The sequence below is a fragment of the Erpetoichthys calabaricus genome, chromosome 11, assembly GCF_900747795.2.
Source record: "Erpetoichthys calabaricus chromosome 11, fErpCal1.3, whole genome shotgun sequence".
Lineage (NCBI taxonomy): Eukaryota > Metazoa > Chordata > Cladistia > Polypteriformes > Polypteridae > Erpetoichthys > Erpetoichthys calabaricus.
This window is the reverse complement of record NC_041404.2, coordinates 63,223,489-63,242,560: the sequence shown is the minus strand read 5'-3', so window position 1 is coordinate 63,242,560 and position 19,072 is coordinate 63,223,489. Positions and strand designations below refer to the sequence as shown.

The following is a 19,072-nucleotide window of genomic DNA, read 5'->3' as shown; positions in this document are numbered from 1 at the left end:
GCCTTCTCGCTCCAGAGGTTTGTGACGTCACCAGGCCGGTGTGACCTCGGGTACTGCCACCTCTACCACACCTCCTGCGTGTTTTGGGGTGTCACCTGGTTTTCTGTTATAATGACATACGTGCTGACGGTTGTTGTTTGAGCTTACGTCCTCCTTGGGGACAACGGAGCGATTCTCAAATGGAATGTTTGGGACTGGCACAGAGGGCCACCTGCTCAAAGTGGGCTGACATGGCAGAGAGGACACAGAGAGAACCTGGGTAGACATGGGGGGCTACTTCCAGAAGGACAACTGTGACACTCTGCTGGTCTGGGCCTTATGACAGAGTGACCACACAGAAGTCTGTCCTCGGTGGAAGGGACAAAAACAAAACTGCAGCTGCGGTGAGGAGGACCACCAGTGTCGGCGCTCAGGGCCAGCGGAGTCACCTCATCGTCACGTGTGACGCAGGCGCTGCCACCGGCACTCCACCTGGCTGCTGTTCTCTGTGTCTGGGTGGCCCCATGGTGGCAGGAGGTCTCATCACCAGTGACAAGCCACCGTTTCCTTCGAGGTGTCACCAGCCAGAAGTTTGAACGGAGTGACTGGCGGTCAGAAGACAATTTGGAGAGGACGGCCAAAGTGAGACCACAAGACAGCCCACTCCTGGGAGGGCCACCACGTGTGCCCATTCTGATGGCCGCTGCTCCTTCTGTTCTTCCAGTATGGCACCTGCCAAAGGCCCCCCACCGGACTGAGCTCAGGACTCCATTTGGACCCCCGCGTGTTTGAATTGTCCTGCTAACCCTCGGCTCTCTCCAGGACCCCACTATGGACCCTCCGCCACATTTCACTGGAGGTTCTTTATCTTCCTTCGCTGCATTGCTGAAGACCTCCATGTTGGTTTCTCTGGTGGGGTCCGCATTGACCTGTAAAGCACATTGTGGTCTTGTGTGGGGCGTGCAGGGCGGCTTGGAGGTCTCGTGTATAAGTGTTGCGTCCCCCCGTTTCCAGGCTGACATCACGATGTCTAAACACTAAAGTTGGCATGAAGCCGTGGCCATTCTCATGCCAGCAGGGGGCATACGCCCGTATTCTACTCTGGTGGCACTCGGCGTCAGAGTGGTCCTGCCGTTCAGATTCACATCGATGGGTGGGATTTACGAAATTCACTGAAGTTCAATGCATGTCATTAATTAGTTTAAGGCACCTGATTGTAATCAGCTGGTGACAGCCGAGTGGCACACAGGAGGGACAAAGTCAAACCGCTCACTCTCAGTGCCCACTCAGACACTCAGAATATCGTAGCCCCCTAGATCTGAGGGTGGAGTCACAGCTCTGCCGCAGCTGATTGGCGGGTTGTGTTGAGGGCACAGAGGATTATCAGGGGGCAGCCACCAGTCCTGGAAGGCATTTAGAGCACCCGTTGCCACCTCAGCCATGCCAGAGTCTGTCAGAGACGCAGTCAGCCAGCCAATCAGCTGCTCCGGCAGAATCCCAACGACCTCACTGGACACGGGCACACAGCCTGAGCCGCTTTATGGACCCTTGGCACTGTTGGCATGGCACGCCCATGTCATATGTGGCTCATTGTTTTTGATTGCCTTATTATCACTTTTGTTATTTTATCATTTTATAGGAAAATCCGTTTATGGAGGATTTGCATATCAAACCTCATTGGCGCATACAAGGACAATAAAGGAATTCAATTGGAGAGATTTGGGAACTCTGAGACCCCCAAAAACGGGGCGACACGCCAAAACGCAATTGACATGTTGGTCGAGGGCCGCTTGTCTGTCACCAAGGCAACCGCAGGTTTGCAGCGCCACAGAGGCAACGGCAAGTTCACCGCCTCCTCGGGTGCCCGCTTGCTGGGCCCGTTTGCTGTGCCTGCAGAGTGGCAGCTCCTGCTGCAGTAACTCACCTTGCTGTTGCCATTCCTGTTTGATTACAGCGGAGCTCACAAATTCAATTGAATCTACAGGTGGTGGTGGTGATGATGATGATGATGATGATGATGACCGAGCTCTGCCCTTGGCGCCATCTGTGGTTAGAGTACCAAGATGTCTACTTGATCTCACTGTCAGGGTGAAGTGCAGTGAAGTTTAGAGAGAGATGTTACCTTCATTTAAATAATGGATACTGTTAACAGTTAAGTGGGCACGGTGGCACAGCGGTAGTGGTGAGCTGGCACCCTATCCAGGGATTGGTCCTTCCTCGCCGCTCTATGCTTGCTGGGAGAACAGATTGACGGAGTAAGTAAACACATATTCCGAAGATGTTTTAATGTTCCTTCAAAGTTTGGGAGAACCAGAGTCCTAAGCCCGGAGCGGGTTTGACATTTATTACAGATGCCATAGAGGGTCGTGCACAGCCAAGCAGGCATCTTGTGGGAGGCAGGACCAATCCTGGGACGGGGTGCCAGTGTGCCCCCATGTTTAACACCTGACGCCAAGTGTACATCTTAGTATTCTAAATGTCCATGGATGTCATGTGTTGTGTGTGGCCGTCGCTGCATCTGGAAGAGAAGCCCATAGAAGAGCACGTGGTGCACTGGCACTGCCAGTTACGGTCTACCAGTTCAGGAAACGTTTGTGAGCCTAACATGAAAACCCCAAAGCTGCCAGCGTGGCAGGGAGTTGGAAGTGAGGGCAGCAGCAAGCAGGGAGTGTTTGTCATCTCAAGCAAATCCTTCGCCATTCCCTGTGCGAAATGGAGGACGTCTGCTGGCACAGGGAGAGCTGGCATTCGCAGCAGAGAGTCGATTAAAACTCTTGGAAAGTAAGAGTTCAGATCCAGACTTCAATATTTCAATATGCAAAGATAGATATACATATAAGTGTGTGTGTGTGTGTGGGGGGGGGGGGGTCTACAATAAAACAAATCAGTTCTCAAATTACACATAAAGGAAAAATCACCTTGTAAAATCTTAGAAATAGTCATCATAAAGTCGCAGTACTGACCTTGGCCACCAGATGGAGTGCGCGTCTGTTGTAAGTTCATTAACCAATGAGACAGTCGCAATTAACATAAGCGCCTTATAAGAACGACAGCGACGATGAAAGTTCTCAGAGCAGACGTCATTTAACTTTAACATTGGAATAACTTGTTGGTTCTTAATGAAATATTTAGACTCAAACAACTTAATACGACAAAAACAAATGAGCCGAAGTTACGTCGCTCCGTTTGACGCCCACTGCCTCTCTGACGACCTGAAGAGCGGGGGTGGGGGTTTCACGCACGCGCACTCGCTCTTTCTCCCTGCTGCCCAGTCAGCACTTCTCTCGTCCTCCTCTTCCTAGTTATACGCCTTTATCTTGAGTGACTTTGTTAAAGTTCAGGTGGTCTCGGACAGACCCCTGGTCTTTAGCATCGTGCACAATAAAGAATGCTGAATGAGGAGGAGGAGGAGGCCCTTACACTGTAGAAAGCAATTGAAGGGACTCTAAGCATCACTTCATGAGGTGCGCGCCAGCGGGTTAAAAAGGCCACGCTGACCGGCACAGTGCGCCCCTTGGCAGACACCTAAGCTCACATTCCCTCGTTCTTTGATTGGAAAGCTAAATTGCAGCTCGCGTACCTCAACCTTGCTTAGTCTCCGCACGAAGCCCCGCCCACGTCTATTTGCATAAGGTCACGCCCCCTCCCACCGCACTGTTCCAGGTGTACGTGCCAGTGAACGTGCCAGTATTAGGCCTGGACCCTGTACTGTACTGAGTGTTGGCACAGATGATGGAGGGGCACACGCGGCCCGACTTTTTTTTTGGTAATTCCTGTTCTTATTTAACCCTTGAAGAGCCGTTTCCGTGGCTTTGTATTAAATTCCAGTCGCTGATCTGCGGTTGAAAACACGTAAGGCTCCGTCCAAAGAGCCCCCGTGAATATCTACACACAGGACATGGCACGGCGGGTCACTAACTGAGGGACATCACGTAGTTCAGATAAAGCAATTCAACTCTGGGGGGGTCAGCAGGACTTCTAGGCACCGATAGGCAAACATGACGAAGAAAACGAGCGAAACAACCGGCGAACGGCTCTGAGCGACTGGCACACCGTTTAGAAAGTCACTTCAACATCTGGAAGAGCCGCACGCCAGCTGTTTAAGGCACTGCTCGGGTGGATTGATGGCTGTCGTGAGAAGTTGACCCCTTTTATTGGCTGACTGAACAGGTGGGCACACGGCAGTGTCGCCATTGGTGGTCTCCCTCCTGGCGATGCCCAGTGTGCCCCTCCGCTGTGCTCCTGAGGGATCTCGACAGATAAATGAAAATGTTGGACGAGTGATGAGCACATTTGGGGTTCCTGGAGTCTGCAGACCCTCGGGACCAGGAGATGCCACAGTGTGTCCCGTTCTCGACGAAGGTCCCACTCAACTATAAGGGAGGTGTGCTGGTCCACCAGACCACTGCCACTCCTCCAGGGTCCCAATGGTAAACTGGACAGACAGACAGACAGGGTGCCAGGAGAGCCCAGCTGTGTGCCATGCCCTCCTCGTGTCCAGGTCCCCTTTTTGCCACATTGATTGATGTGTTCCTTGGTGTTAACTGCCACCTGAATGGATGCCAGGGGACTCGCTCGGTGCCACCCAAAGAGCCAGGAGTGCATCACCAGGGTTGTCCTCTCTTAAGCGCAGGACAGCTGGAGCCGATCCCAGCAAGCAGTGGCCAGTGTGGCATCGCCAGTCCAGGTACCCACGTCAGTGTGTGAGGATGAAGGTCTCGCACATTCAAATCGTCTTTCCCGTGAAGTGCCCAGTAGTGGAGGAGCCACTGGTGGCCATCGCTGAACATGGGGGTCCACATTCAGGCGTGGAGAGAAACACAAACGGGGGGGCCGCCAATTTACAAACAACTTTATTTACAAATTCCTGTGCAAAACGAGAGCCTCGTCCCCCCCAAGGTGCCCCCACGACACGGCCAACACACCGCTTGTCTTCTCTGGCCAGGACGTGATGAGCCTGACCGCCATGTTCTTCACCCGCAGGCCAAGTGCCCATCCTCGGCACTGGGCAGGCCTCAACAGTCTAATTTACAGTGGCGCCACGCAGGGCACTGACTGAGGGCTGGAGGTGACGCTGCTGCTGGCACGGTGGCACTCTGTGAGCCTCTCCTCCTCATTTCTTCATTTTCATATCTGCTTCAATAGCACAGCGGCGGCCTCTGGTCCCTCCGTCCTAAGTGAATGAAAAGCAACAAGTCAGCAGATGTCGCCCAGTCAGGCCGGTGGCCTTCTGCTCTCACGCACACACACACACACACACACGGCGGTGAGGCGCACCTGCACCAGGTGAACAGGAGAGACACAACGCCACGCCATGCCACGCCACTTCAAAAAGAAACCCAGAGATCCTCACGCTAATCAGACACATGAAGGCCACAAAACGACGAGCGCCACAGACGCCAACTTCACGTCACTGTCACACATCGCACGGCACTAATGAACACTTCTCCTGTCTACAAGCGGGCACAACCACCACATCCACACCCGGTCATCGTGCCGACACGTCTTCGATGCCATCTGCACACCTAAGAGGGCTCACGTCATGACATCATGTGTGTGTGGATACATCTGCACACGGCCCTAAAAGACAAAGCTTCATGGAGGTGACAAAAAGAGGGGCACCACACTGGAGAGCCCACAGATGGCACCTTTACCAACAGGGAGTCGACTGCAGGGCAGTGTGCCATGCCACCATCTGTTGGAATGAAAAGTGCAGGGCGTTACAAATTGGAGCCGCTGACGTGTCCAACGAGCGTAACGGGACAGACGGGGGGTCCACACAGACCTGCCTGCCATTTGTCACCATCTCCAAATCCCGTTCTTCAGGGAGGCAACAACACACCACAAAGACCTAAAATGGTCAGCGGCGCCTCGTCCTTGGAAGTGTTAGCTGGCCGACTCTGCAGACCTTCACCTTTTACAGAAAGACCCCCTAAACTGTCATCAAGCGTTTCTACCGTCTGAACAACTTTGTGTTCTCGGTGTCCACTATTGGCGGATTTTAACAGACACGTCGACGTGCCGACTCATTAGGACGACATCAACGAGGAGGTCCGCTGCTCTGCCATCACACCTCGCCCTCGGGTCACATCTGCGGTTCGCTTACCTCCCAGTAAATCAAAGGCTCGGCCTCAGAGACCCTCACACATTCCTTACAATCTCGGCCGTCTGTCCTTCACAATGCGTGTCTGCGGCTCCCTTAAAAGACGCGCCGCCGTGTCATTAATTCACACCTGAACTCGACGGGACTTGGGGCACACGAGGAGATGTCCTCCGATCAGATACTGAAACACAAAAGTGAACGCCATTGTAACAGAATACCGGAGCTCTTCTATCGACAACGAGACGGACAGTGTGGCCTAGTGACCGTTAGTGACCGCTCTGTTAAACACGGCTCACAACTCGTCTACCTCTCCGCCATGTTATGTTCCCTCAGCAGCCCCCTATTATAAGCGTCTGTCACGTATCCCCCCCATGATGACATCACTACGCCTACAGTTAACTCCCCACCCCCCCACTAACAGCCTCCATTACTCCAATTCTGAACAAACTGCTTTAGGCCCAAACATCCTGAGCGACTGTCGGCCAAACTCCGATGGTCCATTCAGATCTAAAGACAGCTGCCTCCCAACTCCAACTACAGTAAGTTCTGTTTCTCTGACGGCCTTCTTCAACACTTTTAGACGTCGTCCCGTCTTTCCAAAGACCCCCTTTGTTTCAATTTGGGTTTCGTCCTAAACGCATGCAGCACAGCGACTGTCCTGGTCAGAATCACAAATGATCTTCTCTGGGCAGCGGACCTCAGCTCCACATGTGACTCCGAGTCCCATCAGATACTTGGAATCGACTCTGTGGCCTCGTCCTCCTCACTATTTATAAGGGGCTTCCTTCACTCAGGGAGTCCCGCAGGGTTCTGTGTTGGGGCTTCTTCTTAGAGGTGGCACCTTGGTAATAAATGTCACTGTCACGCTGACGACACACAGCTCTCTCTAGCCACTAAATCCACTTCAGCTTTCCATCCAGATCCTCAGACGGTGCGTCTCTCAGACATCATAAAGACACGGCGGACCTCACTGGCTCTACAGCCACACTTGCTAAGGTCCTCGGATTCAATTGACAATACGAACACAAACCTCTCTAGCGGCCATCACTCTACACAGGACTCGTTCTTTTTCAGTTCTGTTTCTCCGACGGCCTTCTTCAACATTTCTGGACGTCGTCCTGTTCTAACCCAACGCAGTACTGAAGTCTCAGTTAACGGCCGAGTCACCTCACCTACACATCACTGTAGTGCCATCCTAGCTGGCGTCGCTTACAACGTCCTCAGAATTGTGCTACTGTTCTCAATCCAGCGACTCCGTCAACTACACAACACGACACACAATCCCGCTCTCAACAGACCGACGCTCCTCTCGCTCCCTCAGATCCTCGTCTGCACTTCGCCTTTCTGTACCACATGTCGCAACTCGAGCGTCGTCTCCCAGTGCCCCTCAACTCCGGAATTCTCTTCCCTCTTATATTCGTTCACTCGACTCAAGTTTTAAACTCTTATTATCTTTTCAAGCTGGCACACCAATTACTGCCAGTTATCTTTGTTTGTTTACCAATTATTGCTTTTTATCGTTCTCTATTTTTATTTTACTAATGTTGTTTAATCTTAGTGGGTGGCACGGTGGCGCAGTGGGTAGCGCTGCTGCCCCGCAGTAAGGAGACCCATCTGGGTTTGCTTCCCAGGTCCTCCCTGTGTGGAGTTTGCATGTTCTCCCCGTGTTCTCCTCCCACAGGCCAAAGACATGCCAGTTAGGTGCACTGGTGATCCTAACGTGTCCCTAGTTAGTGTGTGCTTGGTGTGTGTGTGTGTGTGTGTCCTGTGCTGGCTGGGATTGGCTCTAGCAGACCCCCGTGACCCTGTGTTAGGATATGGCATGTTGGACACTCACTGACTGACTGACAGTTTAATTTCATTGAGTGCTAAGAAAGGCGCCCATTAAATAAAGTGGATTATTATTATTATTATTATTACACCGACAGTCGTTTCATTTTCGTAATTCCTTAAACGCTGTTGTGTCCGTCACAAACGGACGCTCAGAGTGACGTATGGGCGGTCATTTTCACTCGTATCCGTTTCTTGTGATGTTTCCCAGTTCTGTACATTGTGAACTGTTTCATCACTTTTTTAATTTCATGCACACTTTTTGTCTGAGATTTCCATTTTTGGGGGGTCTGTACTTTGCCCAATTTCCCACCCTGCCCGCACTCGTCATCAGCAGTGTCCACAGAAGTGGCAGACAGACGAGTTTGCTTAACGCGGCCGACAGGATAAACGGACGCACTTCATGGCACTGGCTCTCCGTACGCCGATGCCCACTCTTGCTCGGCCAGTGGGCTGTGGGGGTCATTTTTTTGCCGTTTCCTTGACGCCATTTCCTCGTGTGCTCCTCCCCCTTCTGTGGTGACGCAGCCCCCCCTGGTGATCATTCCCCCCCCCCCCCCCCCCTTTCTGAGGTGAATCTTCATTTCTCACGACTTTCAGGTCATTTGTGGTTTTTTTTGGGGGGGGCACTCAGGATTAGTTTGTATTTGAAGGCCACTTTCCTCAGTTCTGTGGGTGGCATTGGGTGAGCTGGCCAGACTGGCATGGAGACCCCTCTTTTGCAGGCCTCCTGCACTTTTAACTACAGTAAGTGACAGGCCAGTGCTGGCAGTGCCACATGTACTGCCAACCCAAGGAGTGGCATCATATGGCTCAAAATGTCAGCAGCTCACACATTGAGGGTTGTGTACCAGTTTTGATGTCTTTTACCAGAAGGCGAGTCTCCTGAAGGAGTTGACACTAAGACCACTAAACTCGTAACGTCGGCTCACCTTAAAGCCCTTGGCACCTCCTCAGCGTCTTTAGTTCTGTGAATGTCACTCAGCACAGGCCGCCACCCCACCGACGGTGCCCACGTGTGTTTATTGTGGTGTGAGGTGCCCACAGTTCTCTCGTCAAGTGGAACACACGCACTTCAGATGTGATCCGAGGATGACGAGAGGACACGCTGAACACAAAACTAACAGAGAAACGTCTTCCCCATTACGGTGACAATGACGTGAAGTGACTGATGTGCGAAGTCCAAAGATCAAATAAATGCCATCAGCTCAGAGGGAGAGGCAAACTCCTTGGAAAACGTGAATGACGTCACTGACAGAAAAACAACGAGGAATTTAAAGAACACCAATTCACAGCGGGTGTTACAGACGCAAACCGAACGTACGTTAATATTATATAATAAGAATAAGAAGAGCAGCTCACTATTCAAAACGGGGAGAGAGCCGAGGCTCGAACCCGCAACCGTTTGGTTATCAGGCAGCAGCAGACGACGCGTCACCTTTCACTTGTCACTCATTCCGTGATTTCCTTTTGTTCAGTTACATTCCTGAATAAAGGCACACGTGTTTTGTCCTCTCTTTTGTGAAAGTGTTTAAGTCTTCACACATCACACACTTCACGTCTTTGTCACCGTAACGTGGAAGGCGTTTTCTGTGTCCTGTCATCATCCTCAGATCACACATGACGAGAGGTCATCTGCTGGGCACCTCACACCACGATAAACACACGCGGGCACCGTCGGTGGGGTGGCGAGGGGTCAGCAGGCGGCCTGTGCCGAGTGACATTCACAGAACTAAAGACGCGGAGGAGGAGGAGCCAATGAGTGGAAGGTGGTCCGACGTTACGAGTTTCTTTGTAGGCTTCAGGGATTCTAAAGTCAAAGGAGAAAACAAAAACAGCAAACGGAGTACAAGGATCAGCGCTCAGGCAAAGAAACAAACGGCAAGAACACATCGTCAGGGGGACTGGGAATTAAACCTGCAGCCACGGGGCGACCACCGGCTGGGGACCCCCCACACGGACACATCGCCTCTTCAGTTTAAAAGGGGTCCAGCACTTTTAGGTGTGCATGATGAGCAAGAAGAACACGGAGCCGCTCTGTGAGCTCAGGCGTCACTCACGTGTCACACACACACACACACACTCGCGTACATTAAAACGGTTTAAATGAGCGCAGCTGACAACGTGCACTGCAGCTAAACGACGCTCGGAGTCACAAGAGAACAAGTCTAGGGGTCCAACATCCTAATAAACAGCGGCGTGTGTACAACGAGGACCACGGAGCGGCCCAGAAACCACCGGATCCAATCAGACACCCCACTCGGGGGGGCAGACGGTGGAGGACACATTTCAAACGTCAAACTCATCCCATCACACGACATGCAACAGGGACCCTCCAATGTGGCCGTCTGCAGCTTTGTTTGTTTGTACTTGTTTGTGTCACAAGTGAGCCAGCCCACCGTGCAGCTCGGCCCCCCACGACTGCGCTAGCTTAAACCTGTTTGACGGCATGTGTGTGTGTGTGTGTGTGTGAGAGACTTCACACAGTGAGGGCAGGAGGAAGGACGCAGCACTTTCACGGATTCAAGCTGGAGGGGCGAATGGCAGCTGAGCACCAAGGACCACCTGGACTGACAGGAGGACTGACAGGTGTTAAGAAGTTTGTCTGTTAAAAGTCACAAATAAAACAATTGTCACTAAAACCATCTGAACTCAGTCAGGACACGGCCCACTTCCAGCAGCAGCCTTCATTTATCAAGCTGGGGGTCCACAAACCACAGAGCCAAGAGGCGACGCTGCGTCCGCAACACACAAGGGCGCCGATCACAAACACAGAGAGAAGCACACGGTGCAGAGCACAAGCGGTCACTCGGACCACCGCCGTCAAAGTTCCGCTCATTCCGAAGCAGAGAGGTGGGCCACATCAAAGATCTGGACCCGTCAGATGACCCCATCAGTACTGAGCAGCACACCAGGACTTGCAGCCATTCATTCGATACTTACAAAGAGAGAGAGAAGGAAGGCAGGAGAGCCCATGGGGACACTGTCCTGTGAGAGGACAAACAGAAACGCCAATCAGATTCCACAGAAACTGTTGAGGACTCACAGCCACACAAATAAACAACATGACAGACAAACAAACACAAAGAGAGTGACAAGGAAATGGGTCGATCACACAGAGAGAGGCTGACAGGTGACGAGTCAGTAGTCATGTCACATGCATATTCACACACAACTGATGTATGCCGTGTGTCTGTAGGGTGACTGGATGTTAAAAGTCATTGACAATGGATGGCGTGCATCAGTAGCCCACAGGAAGAGGAGATGATAAAGATGGAACACCAGAACAGAGCAGAGCGGAGGAGAGGAGAGAGGAGCTGCCGCTGTGCACGATGTCTCAACATCACCGGGCAGCACACTTACTTTGTCGGAGGCGTCCTGCTTGCGTGCCGAGTCCCGTCCTCGCAGGCTCTTGGCGCTGATCCCGGACTCTGAGGTCTGCATGATCAGCTGGGTGGCCAGGAATTGCTGGAAGAGAACATCAAGTCACTTTTTGAGACGGCCGTCCTCTGCTGTGTTCTACAACACTTGTGGATAAAACGTACAACAGAATACGTCAGACGCATCACGTCTTCATAACGGAGCAAATGGGAGGGCGACGAGCTGGCAACAACCTTCAGAGTCCTTGTCATCACCCTGACCGACGTCACCAGTGCATGCTGGACAACCCTTCAGGGCTGGAATGTGCAAAGCCGTCGGGGACGTCACAGGACTCGAGGGTCCCGCAACCATTCAATGGACAGGAGAGCGAATGCAGCTTGATGGAGCGGTCCACCTGATCAGCAGACTCATCTGTGGGGGTGAGAATGAAGGACCACGGTGGGTCACACTGGGCCACCACCTGTTTGTCAGAGCTGGGACTGCACGACATGGCAAAGTCAGGCCATTCAGAGGGCGAGTGGGCAGACAGCCTGCTATTAACAGAGACCACTCCGCACGTTGTCTGCTCTCCGTCGCCCAGCAGGTTTGGACATCACCAGTTCAAAGAACAGGGCACATGCTTCAGGGACACATCGCTTTTGGACGTTCAAGGTGGGCACAGGAGCATTCGCCTGAAGCATCAGCCTCTCACACATCAAGAGGAACGCAGTGCGGACCCTTCTGTGTGCATCCTCTACTTCTTCAAGATAATTTATGAAGCGGAGCACAGTAAAATGGCCACCTTTCAGCGTTCACCCTCTGGCTGCACGCACACTGCCACTATAACCGACTTCTCCCTTCCACTTTGTTGGTTTAAAAGCTCAAATTAAAATTTTGCAAATCATCCAAACCTGATATGACACGATGTCTTGAGGCACATTTGTGGGGAAGGTGACCCAACAAATCCTACAGCACTCAGTGACCTCCAGAACACTTAAAATGGAAAACATCTGGAAAAATGACCACCCCTCCTAGGGCGGAGCTAAACTGAGCAAGCGTGGGAGAAGGACCTCGGTAAGAGAGGTGGGACCTGAGTGGAGAGGACAGAAACTTCCAGGACGACCATCACTGCAACACTCCACCGATCTGGGCTCTGTGACAGAAGCCTCTCCTCAGTAAGAGACGCATGGAAGTGTTCTCAGAGTGTGAGAAAGCAACACTCGAATTAAAGTGTCTGGCCTCAGGTTCAGGGGTCACGTCTGGAGGAAGCACTCATTAGCTCATTCCAGGGCTAAAGTGTCATGGTGGTAGCATCAGAGACTGGTCAGGGTTGAGAGAACGCCAAACAGAGTCCTTTGTGAAGACCCCCTCAGAGCGCTCTGGACCTCAGGATGGGCCTAAGAGCATGGGGACATATCCTTGAGTGGAGTGCAGACATGAACCATGGAGACCAACCTGATGGAGTTTGAGAGGATCAGCAGAGTACAGCGACACAGAATCCCCAAATGTAGGTGTGTGAAGACTCGAGAAGACCCTGGGCTCAAATGGCTGGCAAAGCAGCTTCAATGCGGTACCAATTAAAGGGTCTGAGTACTCGTGTTAATTGGATATTGTAGTTTTTAATAAATGTGCAAACATCTCTAAAATTCTGTTTTTGTGTTGGGGAAATTCGAGTGGTGCTTGACGAGAGGCAAAAATGAGTGACAAAAGTGAAGGGGTCCGAAGACTTTTAAGCCCACCACGTGTCCGCCTCAGACTTAACAGCACCAGCCAGTCTAAAGCATTGGGATGATTTGTGTCACATGAGAGTGAATTCAGCTGCAGTGTGAATGCCAGAGGGTATCGCTTACCCTCAAACAGTGGGCAGTCAGTCAGTGCACGCACAACACAAAGGACGGCTGGACAGGCGATGCACTTTTGGGGGAGTCACAAGTTAAATTAATAGCAAACAGTGCGACTCTCCTCTCAAAGGTGGTCTTTGGTCCTGTTAAAACACCTAAAATGTGACAATTCGTAGGCCGTAAGCCACTTACTGGGCACAACACATGCAAACCTCAGAGTCCTGGTGATATAAAGTGACTTGTTTGCGGTCAGTCGCTGTCCACACAACACGCTGCTAAGACATTCTGTTTCGTGTTCACGAGCCGCGTTTGTTTTTGGCTGGTGACAAGCGGGCAAGAAAACTGCCTTAACATGTCTGATGTAAAAGAGAAGACCCCGAGTGAGTGCGGACCCTGGGGCTAGGTGTGATTTATAGCGCACTCCTCACGGTGGCTTGTTGTGAGAAGTTAACATGAACAGAGCATAATGAAGGGACACGAGCTCAGCTGTCCACTACCATTCGTGACATCACTTCAACACAGTGCTAGTAGGTTAGTGCTGGTCTGTCACTGCGTCACCGCACAAAAAGCATTTGGTGACCAGACCAACGGAAATTGTCTCCGTCCGATTAAGATGATCTCTTCTGTAAGCCGTGCTGGGTAAACAGCGTCTGCCGAAGGACTGTGCTCTGTGGTGGCCACTGGCCAAGTGCGACTCCCGAGACGAGAATCGGCGACCTTTGGGTTACAAGGGGGAAAGAAAACTGCGGACAGCAACAGGGGACCCTCCCACTACCTGGAGATGTGTGGTCATCAAGGCTCTCTCAGCCCCAGTGCTCCTGAGCGTAGTGCAGACCACACTGGACATTTCTCACGTGCAATGGAAACACCCAGGAGCCGCCACTTTTTTCCAAATTGAGTCCTTATAGTTTTTGGAGTTACTACGTCTTTCCTGATGTTCTAAGGTAGTGGTGATGGCCAAATGTGTCTTCATTCCAGTCATATCATGACGGAAGACACTTGTATGTACTCAGTATTCTATAAACTGCAAGATTAAAACCTAGCAACCCCACTGACCAATGGGGAAAGACTGCCTACCAATGAAAACTGAGGATTACGACCACATGATTTACATGCTGCGACTGTGTACGTGAAGCTCAGGGGAAATGAAACCTCAAGACCGTTAATTTGGGGAGGGGTCATCATTTACTCAATCTGCTGAAAACGTGAAAGACATACGAGGTTTCTCCATAGTTGGTGAGACTTAGCAAAGCAGACAGAGGAACTGCCTTCAAATAAAAAGAAATCCTTCTGGATTGTAACCTGGTGGTACCTGAATCTGCTCCAGGACGTCCCTCTGCATCTCCACAGCCATATGGTAGACATCGTGGTCAGAGCTGTTGTACATCACAGCATTCTGGAACATGAGCATGATATCCCTCTGGAACTCGGCGGTTGTGCGGATGAGACCGTTCTCGATGTTCTTCTTTATTGTGGACAGGTCCATAGGCCTGCAAAGGTCACCATAATCCATTAGTTTCCCAGAGCCACTCGTCTGAATTCACTGCTCATTAAAGCCACTCCTGCTGTAGTGCAGAATGCACTTTTGACTCCCAACAAGACGCACACGGAGAAGTCAAGGCAGGCAGACACACCCCAGATGATGCCCTTAAGCCATGGACACTGGCGTTCATAACCCTAATTGGCACTCGGTGCCTTCAGCTTTTTCTTTTCTCATATCTAAGGAACCAAATTTGTATTTAAAAGAAAAGCAAAAAAGTCAAAGGTGGTTCTGTTTGTGGAGATGTGCACTGAATGATGTTACAGAGGCGGCACTGACAGGAAAAGGGCACTGACAGGGTACCAGCTTGTCACAGAGTCCACTCACACACACGCACCCTAGAAATGGGACCACTTAAGCAGACCTGTAGGAGAACAGCTGGAGAACCCAGAAGAACAGCACAGACACACACGGGGAGCGCGCCAACGGCATGCAGACAGTCCGGTGTGGGATCTGAACCTGGCAGCGCTAATCACAGTGCACAGGGGTGCCACCTGAGCCACAAATGTGTCAACTACACTTCAGTGGAATCTCTCAAAGTCACACTTACAGCCTTAAGACTGCTGACTGGCTTTAAAGCTGCAGAAAGTTCAACTCGGTCAGGAAGAAATTTATGGAAAAAACCTAAAAACCTCAGGATTTTACTGCATCTGCGCATGTTATTTTACATTCTGTACACTCTTTATTGTTATTACTCTACTGACAGTCCAGTTTATGACTAAATATGAGTGGGAATATCTATGCGCAAAATGAAACACTTATTTAAAGCTAAAATGACAGAATGGCCGGCCAATGGTTTGAAAGTCTGGATAATAACTTTACAGCCGTTTATAAAACGTTGAGTAGATAAACATCAGTAAGAACAAGTGGCGACATTCCAAAAAATGACTCAAATATGAACATCAAAGTGCTTAATAAGTAAGAGTCTGAGAACCCCCTTTGTGTTAAATTTAAGGGCTGAGTGGGAATTCCTCCCAATTTTAAGAATTAAATTTCAAGCCCTGAAAACCCACCCAAAAAAAAAAAAGCTGTAAGGGGGTCCCAATGAGTGGGTGAGCACTTGGTCTGAAAATCCTGCTAACTCACATCAACCCCAAGGAGTGCTGCAGTGGGCTTTAACAGGCCCTGCGTTTTGACAGCCCGACTCCCTAAGACAACAAAATAAACGTTAAAAAACACACCTTGTAGGGAAAACAAAAGGAAGAAATCGTGTGAAAGGCAATTCAGAGAGAGAGAGAGACCCCCTTCCAGGGAGCGAGTGTCAAAAATACAACACAGAAATCAGAAGACGAGTAACCAGCCCTCTTCACAGAGCTCGGTGACCTCCTCCTCAGAAATACAACACAACGGTAAACCAGCCGAGGGATGTTGAGATGTCCGCCGTGCTGGACTCTTTGGTGGGCCGCACTTTTGTATTTACGTGTATCCAAGTAATAAAAATCTCTCAAACTCCAGTTCAAAGGGCCCTTTCGGAGTTTACCCACAGTGACCAGCTACCCTCCAGACCTTGGGTTACGCAGGGTTGACATTTTTACAGCCAGACGCCCACCGTGTTGCAAATCCCTTTTAGTCGCTATGTTTGACCCTCAGGCCACGGGGGGAAATTAAAATCCTCTCGATATTCTGAGAGCCTCAAAGCCTTGTTATGCCACTTAGGAATTCAGCCAACTGTTTTATGCCAGCACAAGCGCCCTCAAAGATGGAGAAAACACAAAACGAGGCAGAATGAGAAAGGCCTGAGCAGTGAGTACCCAAAGGCAGAAGATCACGACAAAGCACCTTTGTGTTTCATGTAAAGTCACTCAGCCCAATGAACGTCAGGGGCATCAAGCTACACGTGTCAAGAACGGGCACATTAACAAAGAGCTGCCATGGGATTAGACAGGGAGATTGCACTTCACGAATACGCTGGGACTCTGTGAAGGACCACCAAAAACAGAGGAGATTGTTGACCTCCTGATAAAACCTCACAAACTTAAGTGGGAATTTGAGGTGCACAATTGGAGCCGACTGAAGGGCGCCTCAAAACGGAGCCGTGGCCCTTTACTGGACTTAACTGATGAATGTAGGGCGGGGTAGGAGGGCAGAATCCATGGGCACCTAATATGGATTCTTGTCTAATGAGACGACATGACAGACTGATACTTAACCATTAAACTGCCACATGCTTGGGGGGGGGGGGGGGGGGGGGGGGTTAATACACCCCTGACGCCAAATGGTTTTTCAGGAAATGTCACAATTCACCAAGAAAAAGTGACATTTTAATGGAACACGTATTTTTTCATGCAAAGAGCATCACAATTACTGCAACACTCATCATTTTACACACTGGCAATGAACTGCAAAACTACTGCAACAATCTCTTATGTATAAGGTGCAAGTGACGCCACTGATGAAATTCAGCAAATCACCGACTGTGCCAACTGCACCTGAACTGGCTGCCAACGCCGAGGCCTGCAGGCCAGTCTAGTGCAGCGGCTGAACCCCAGGGACAGTGATTTTGATTCGCTAGGGGGCGCCAGTGGTCATGAGGGGGCTGCTTGACAAATGTACAGCATGGACTTATACACTTCGGCGTGCTGGCAAATTGCACTGGGAACCAACTATAGCCGGTTCTGGCAGTTTAAGGGTTAAAAGTACAAAACAACGTAAGGAGCCATGAAAACATTCAAGTGGCGCGTCTGTGTGACATCTGGTGGATCCTCAAGGTCAACGCTTCTTCAAATGTTATGAAGGCTGGCGTCCTTCAACATCTGCAATAAGATGCTGCAGATGTTCTATCAGACGGTTGTGGCGAGCGCCCTCTTCTACGCGGTGGTGTGCTGGGGAGGCAGCATAAAGAAGAAGGATGCCTCACGCCTGGACAAAATGGTGAGGAAGGCAGGCTCTATTGTTGGCATGGAGCTGGACAGTTTAACATCCATGGCAGAGAGAAAGGGCACTAAGCAGGCTACTATCAATCATGGAAAATACACTGCATCCACTGAACAGGATCATCTCCAGACAGAGAAGCAGCTTCAGCGACAGACTGCTGTCACCGTCCTGCTCCACTGACAGACTGAGGAGATCGTTCCTCCCCCACACTATGCGACTCTTCAGTTCCCCCGGGGGTGGGGGTGGGGGGGTAAACGTTAACATTATACAAAGTTATTGTCTGTCTGTATACCTGCTTCTCTTTAATTTAATATTGGTTTTTATCAGTATGCTGCTGCTGGAGTAGGTGAATTTCCCCTTGGGATTAATAAAGTATCTATCTACCTACCTACTAGGGGGCTATTCTCATCGAGCACAGCACATTCCGACTGGCCAGGCTATTCCTTTACTGGTTTCATTTTTGTTTTGGTTGCCCATCAATAATCAAACAGTATTGATCAAGAGAGCACCCATTCAGCCAACTACCAGGGAAACTGTCTGAATAAATGTGTGATGGGGGTCTTGCATTTTACTGAAATGGTTTCATATCTGTCCATCAGGACGGCATGCTGTGCGCCGAGAGCCAAACACGCTCACCACGTCCTGTAAAGGGACAGCAGCAGTTTCAGCTTCAAGTGTGACCGGCTGGCTCACATGTACCTGACGAGCCCACAAGGACCGACTGCATGGTGAAACACGATGGTCCTGCACTTGTAAGGTACGACGACATGGAAAGACCATACCTGTGCACGATGCTGTGGTAGCCGGGTGCGATGTCGTCAGTAACAGGCTGCAGAAAGACATTGGCATACCTGCATTGGAGAAACAGCAGCTATTGACAAAGCACCTCACTTGACATGACAAAGATTGGTCAAGACTTTCATATTTTTCATCCCACTAGCAAAGGGGTTTTTAGTGGTGATGGAGACCATAAAATATGTCGATCCTCACCGATGATTAGCGGCAGCTCTCCACACTAACATGATGGCCTTTTTCCAAATCTTCTGAGCCTGAATTGCTTCTTGGTCTTCACTACACATTGAGCTGTGAAAGAGAAGATTGGAGGTAAGCACTGGTGATGTGCAAGTTACTTGCTACTTTAAGTTTGTGGCCAGTCAAAGTTCAGCAAAAGGACCCCTTTTATTGGCTAACCAGAAAGATTACCATAGGCAGGCCTTCGAGGACCCTTCTTCAGGCGAGCCTGCATATTGTAATCTTGTTCAGTTAGCCAATAAAAGGGGTCCTTTTGCTGAACTTCTCACTACATCCATAATGGCTAACAGAGTGCAACACCAGAGTACAAGAAAGATCAGGCTTATCATTTAACAACTCTTAAGAAAAACAAAGAATAAAAATGCTCTTTGCTTCCTCTAACTTGGGGCAACAACAGAAGTAAAACGTAAAAAGACGCTGCTTCACACAGACGTCAACAGCATCCAGGAGGGTCCTGAAGATGACCTGCTCCCCACCGGAGGTGCACATAAGAATACAAACCACTGCACTCAG

The 19,072-nt window shown here is 50.5% G+C and overlaps 1 protein-coding gene across 3 annotated transcripts in view; it reads right to left on the bottom strand.

Annotated features, from left to right (window-relative positions):
* Positions 1-4,878: 4,878 nt before the first annotated feature.
* Positions 4,879-19,072, bottom strand: part of brd8a (bromodomain containing 8a) — a 39,183-nt gene continuing 24,989 nt past the window's right edge. The window contains exons 16-21 of one of the 3 annotated variants that reach the window (XM_028813196.2): positions 18,518-18,610; positions 18,310-18,378; positions 14,426-14,603; positions 11,276-11,380; positions 10,856-10,900; positions 4,879-5,152 (exon numbers count right to left, since the gene is read on the bottom strand). In XM_028813196.2, the coding sequence (XP_028669029.1) occupies positions 5,093-5,152; positions 10,856-10,900; positions 11,276-11,380; positions 14,426-14,603; positions 18,310-18,378; positions 18,518-18,610 (550 nt within the window). In that variant the 3' untranslated portion in view covers positions 4,879-5,092. The remainder of the gene's footprint in view (positions 5,153-10,855; positions 10,901-11,275; positions 11,381-14,425; positions 14,604-18,309; positions 18,379-18,517; positions 18,611-19,072) is intronic. The other 2 variants (XM_028813194.2, XM_028813195.2) reach the window with 2 other exon arrangements.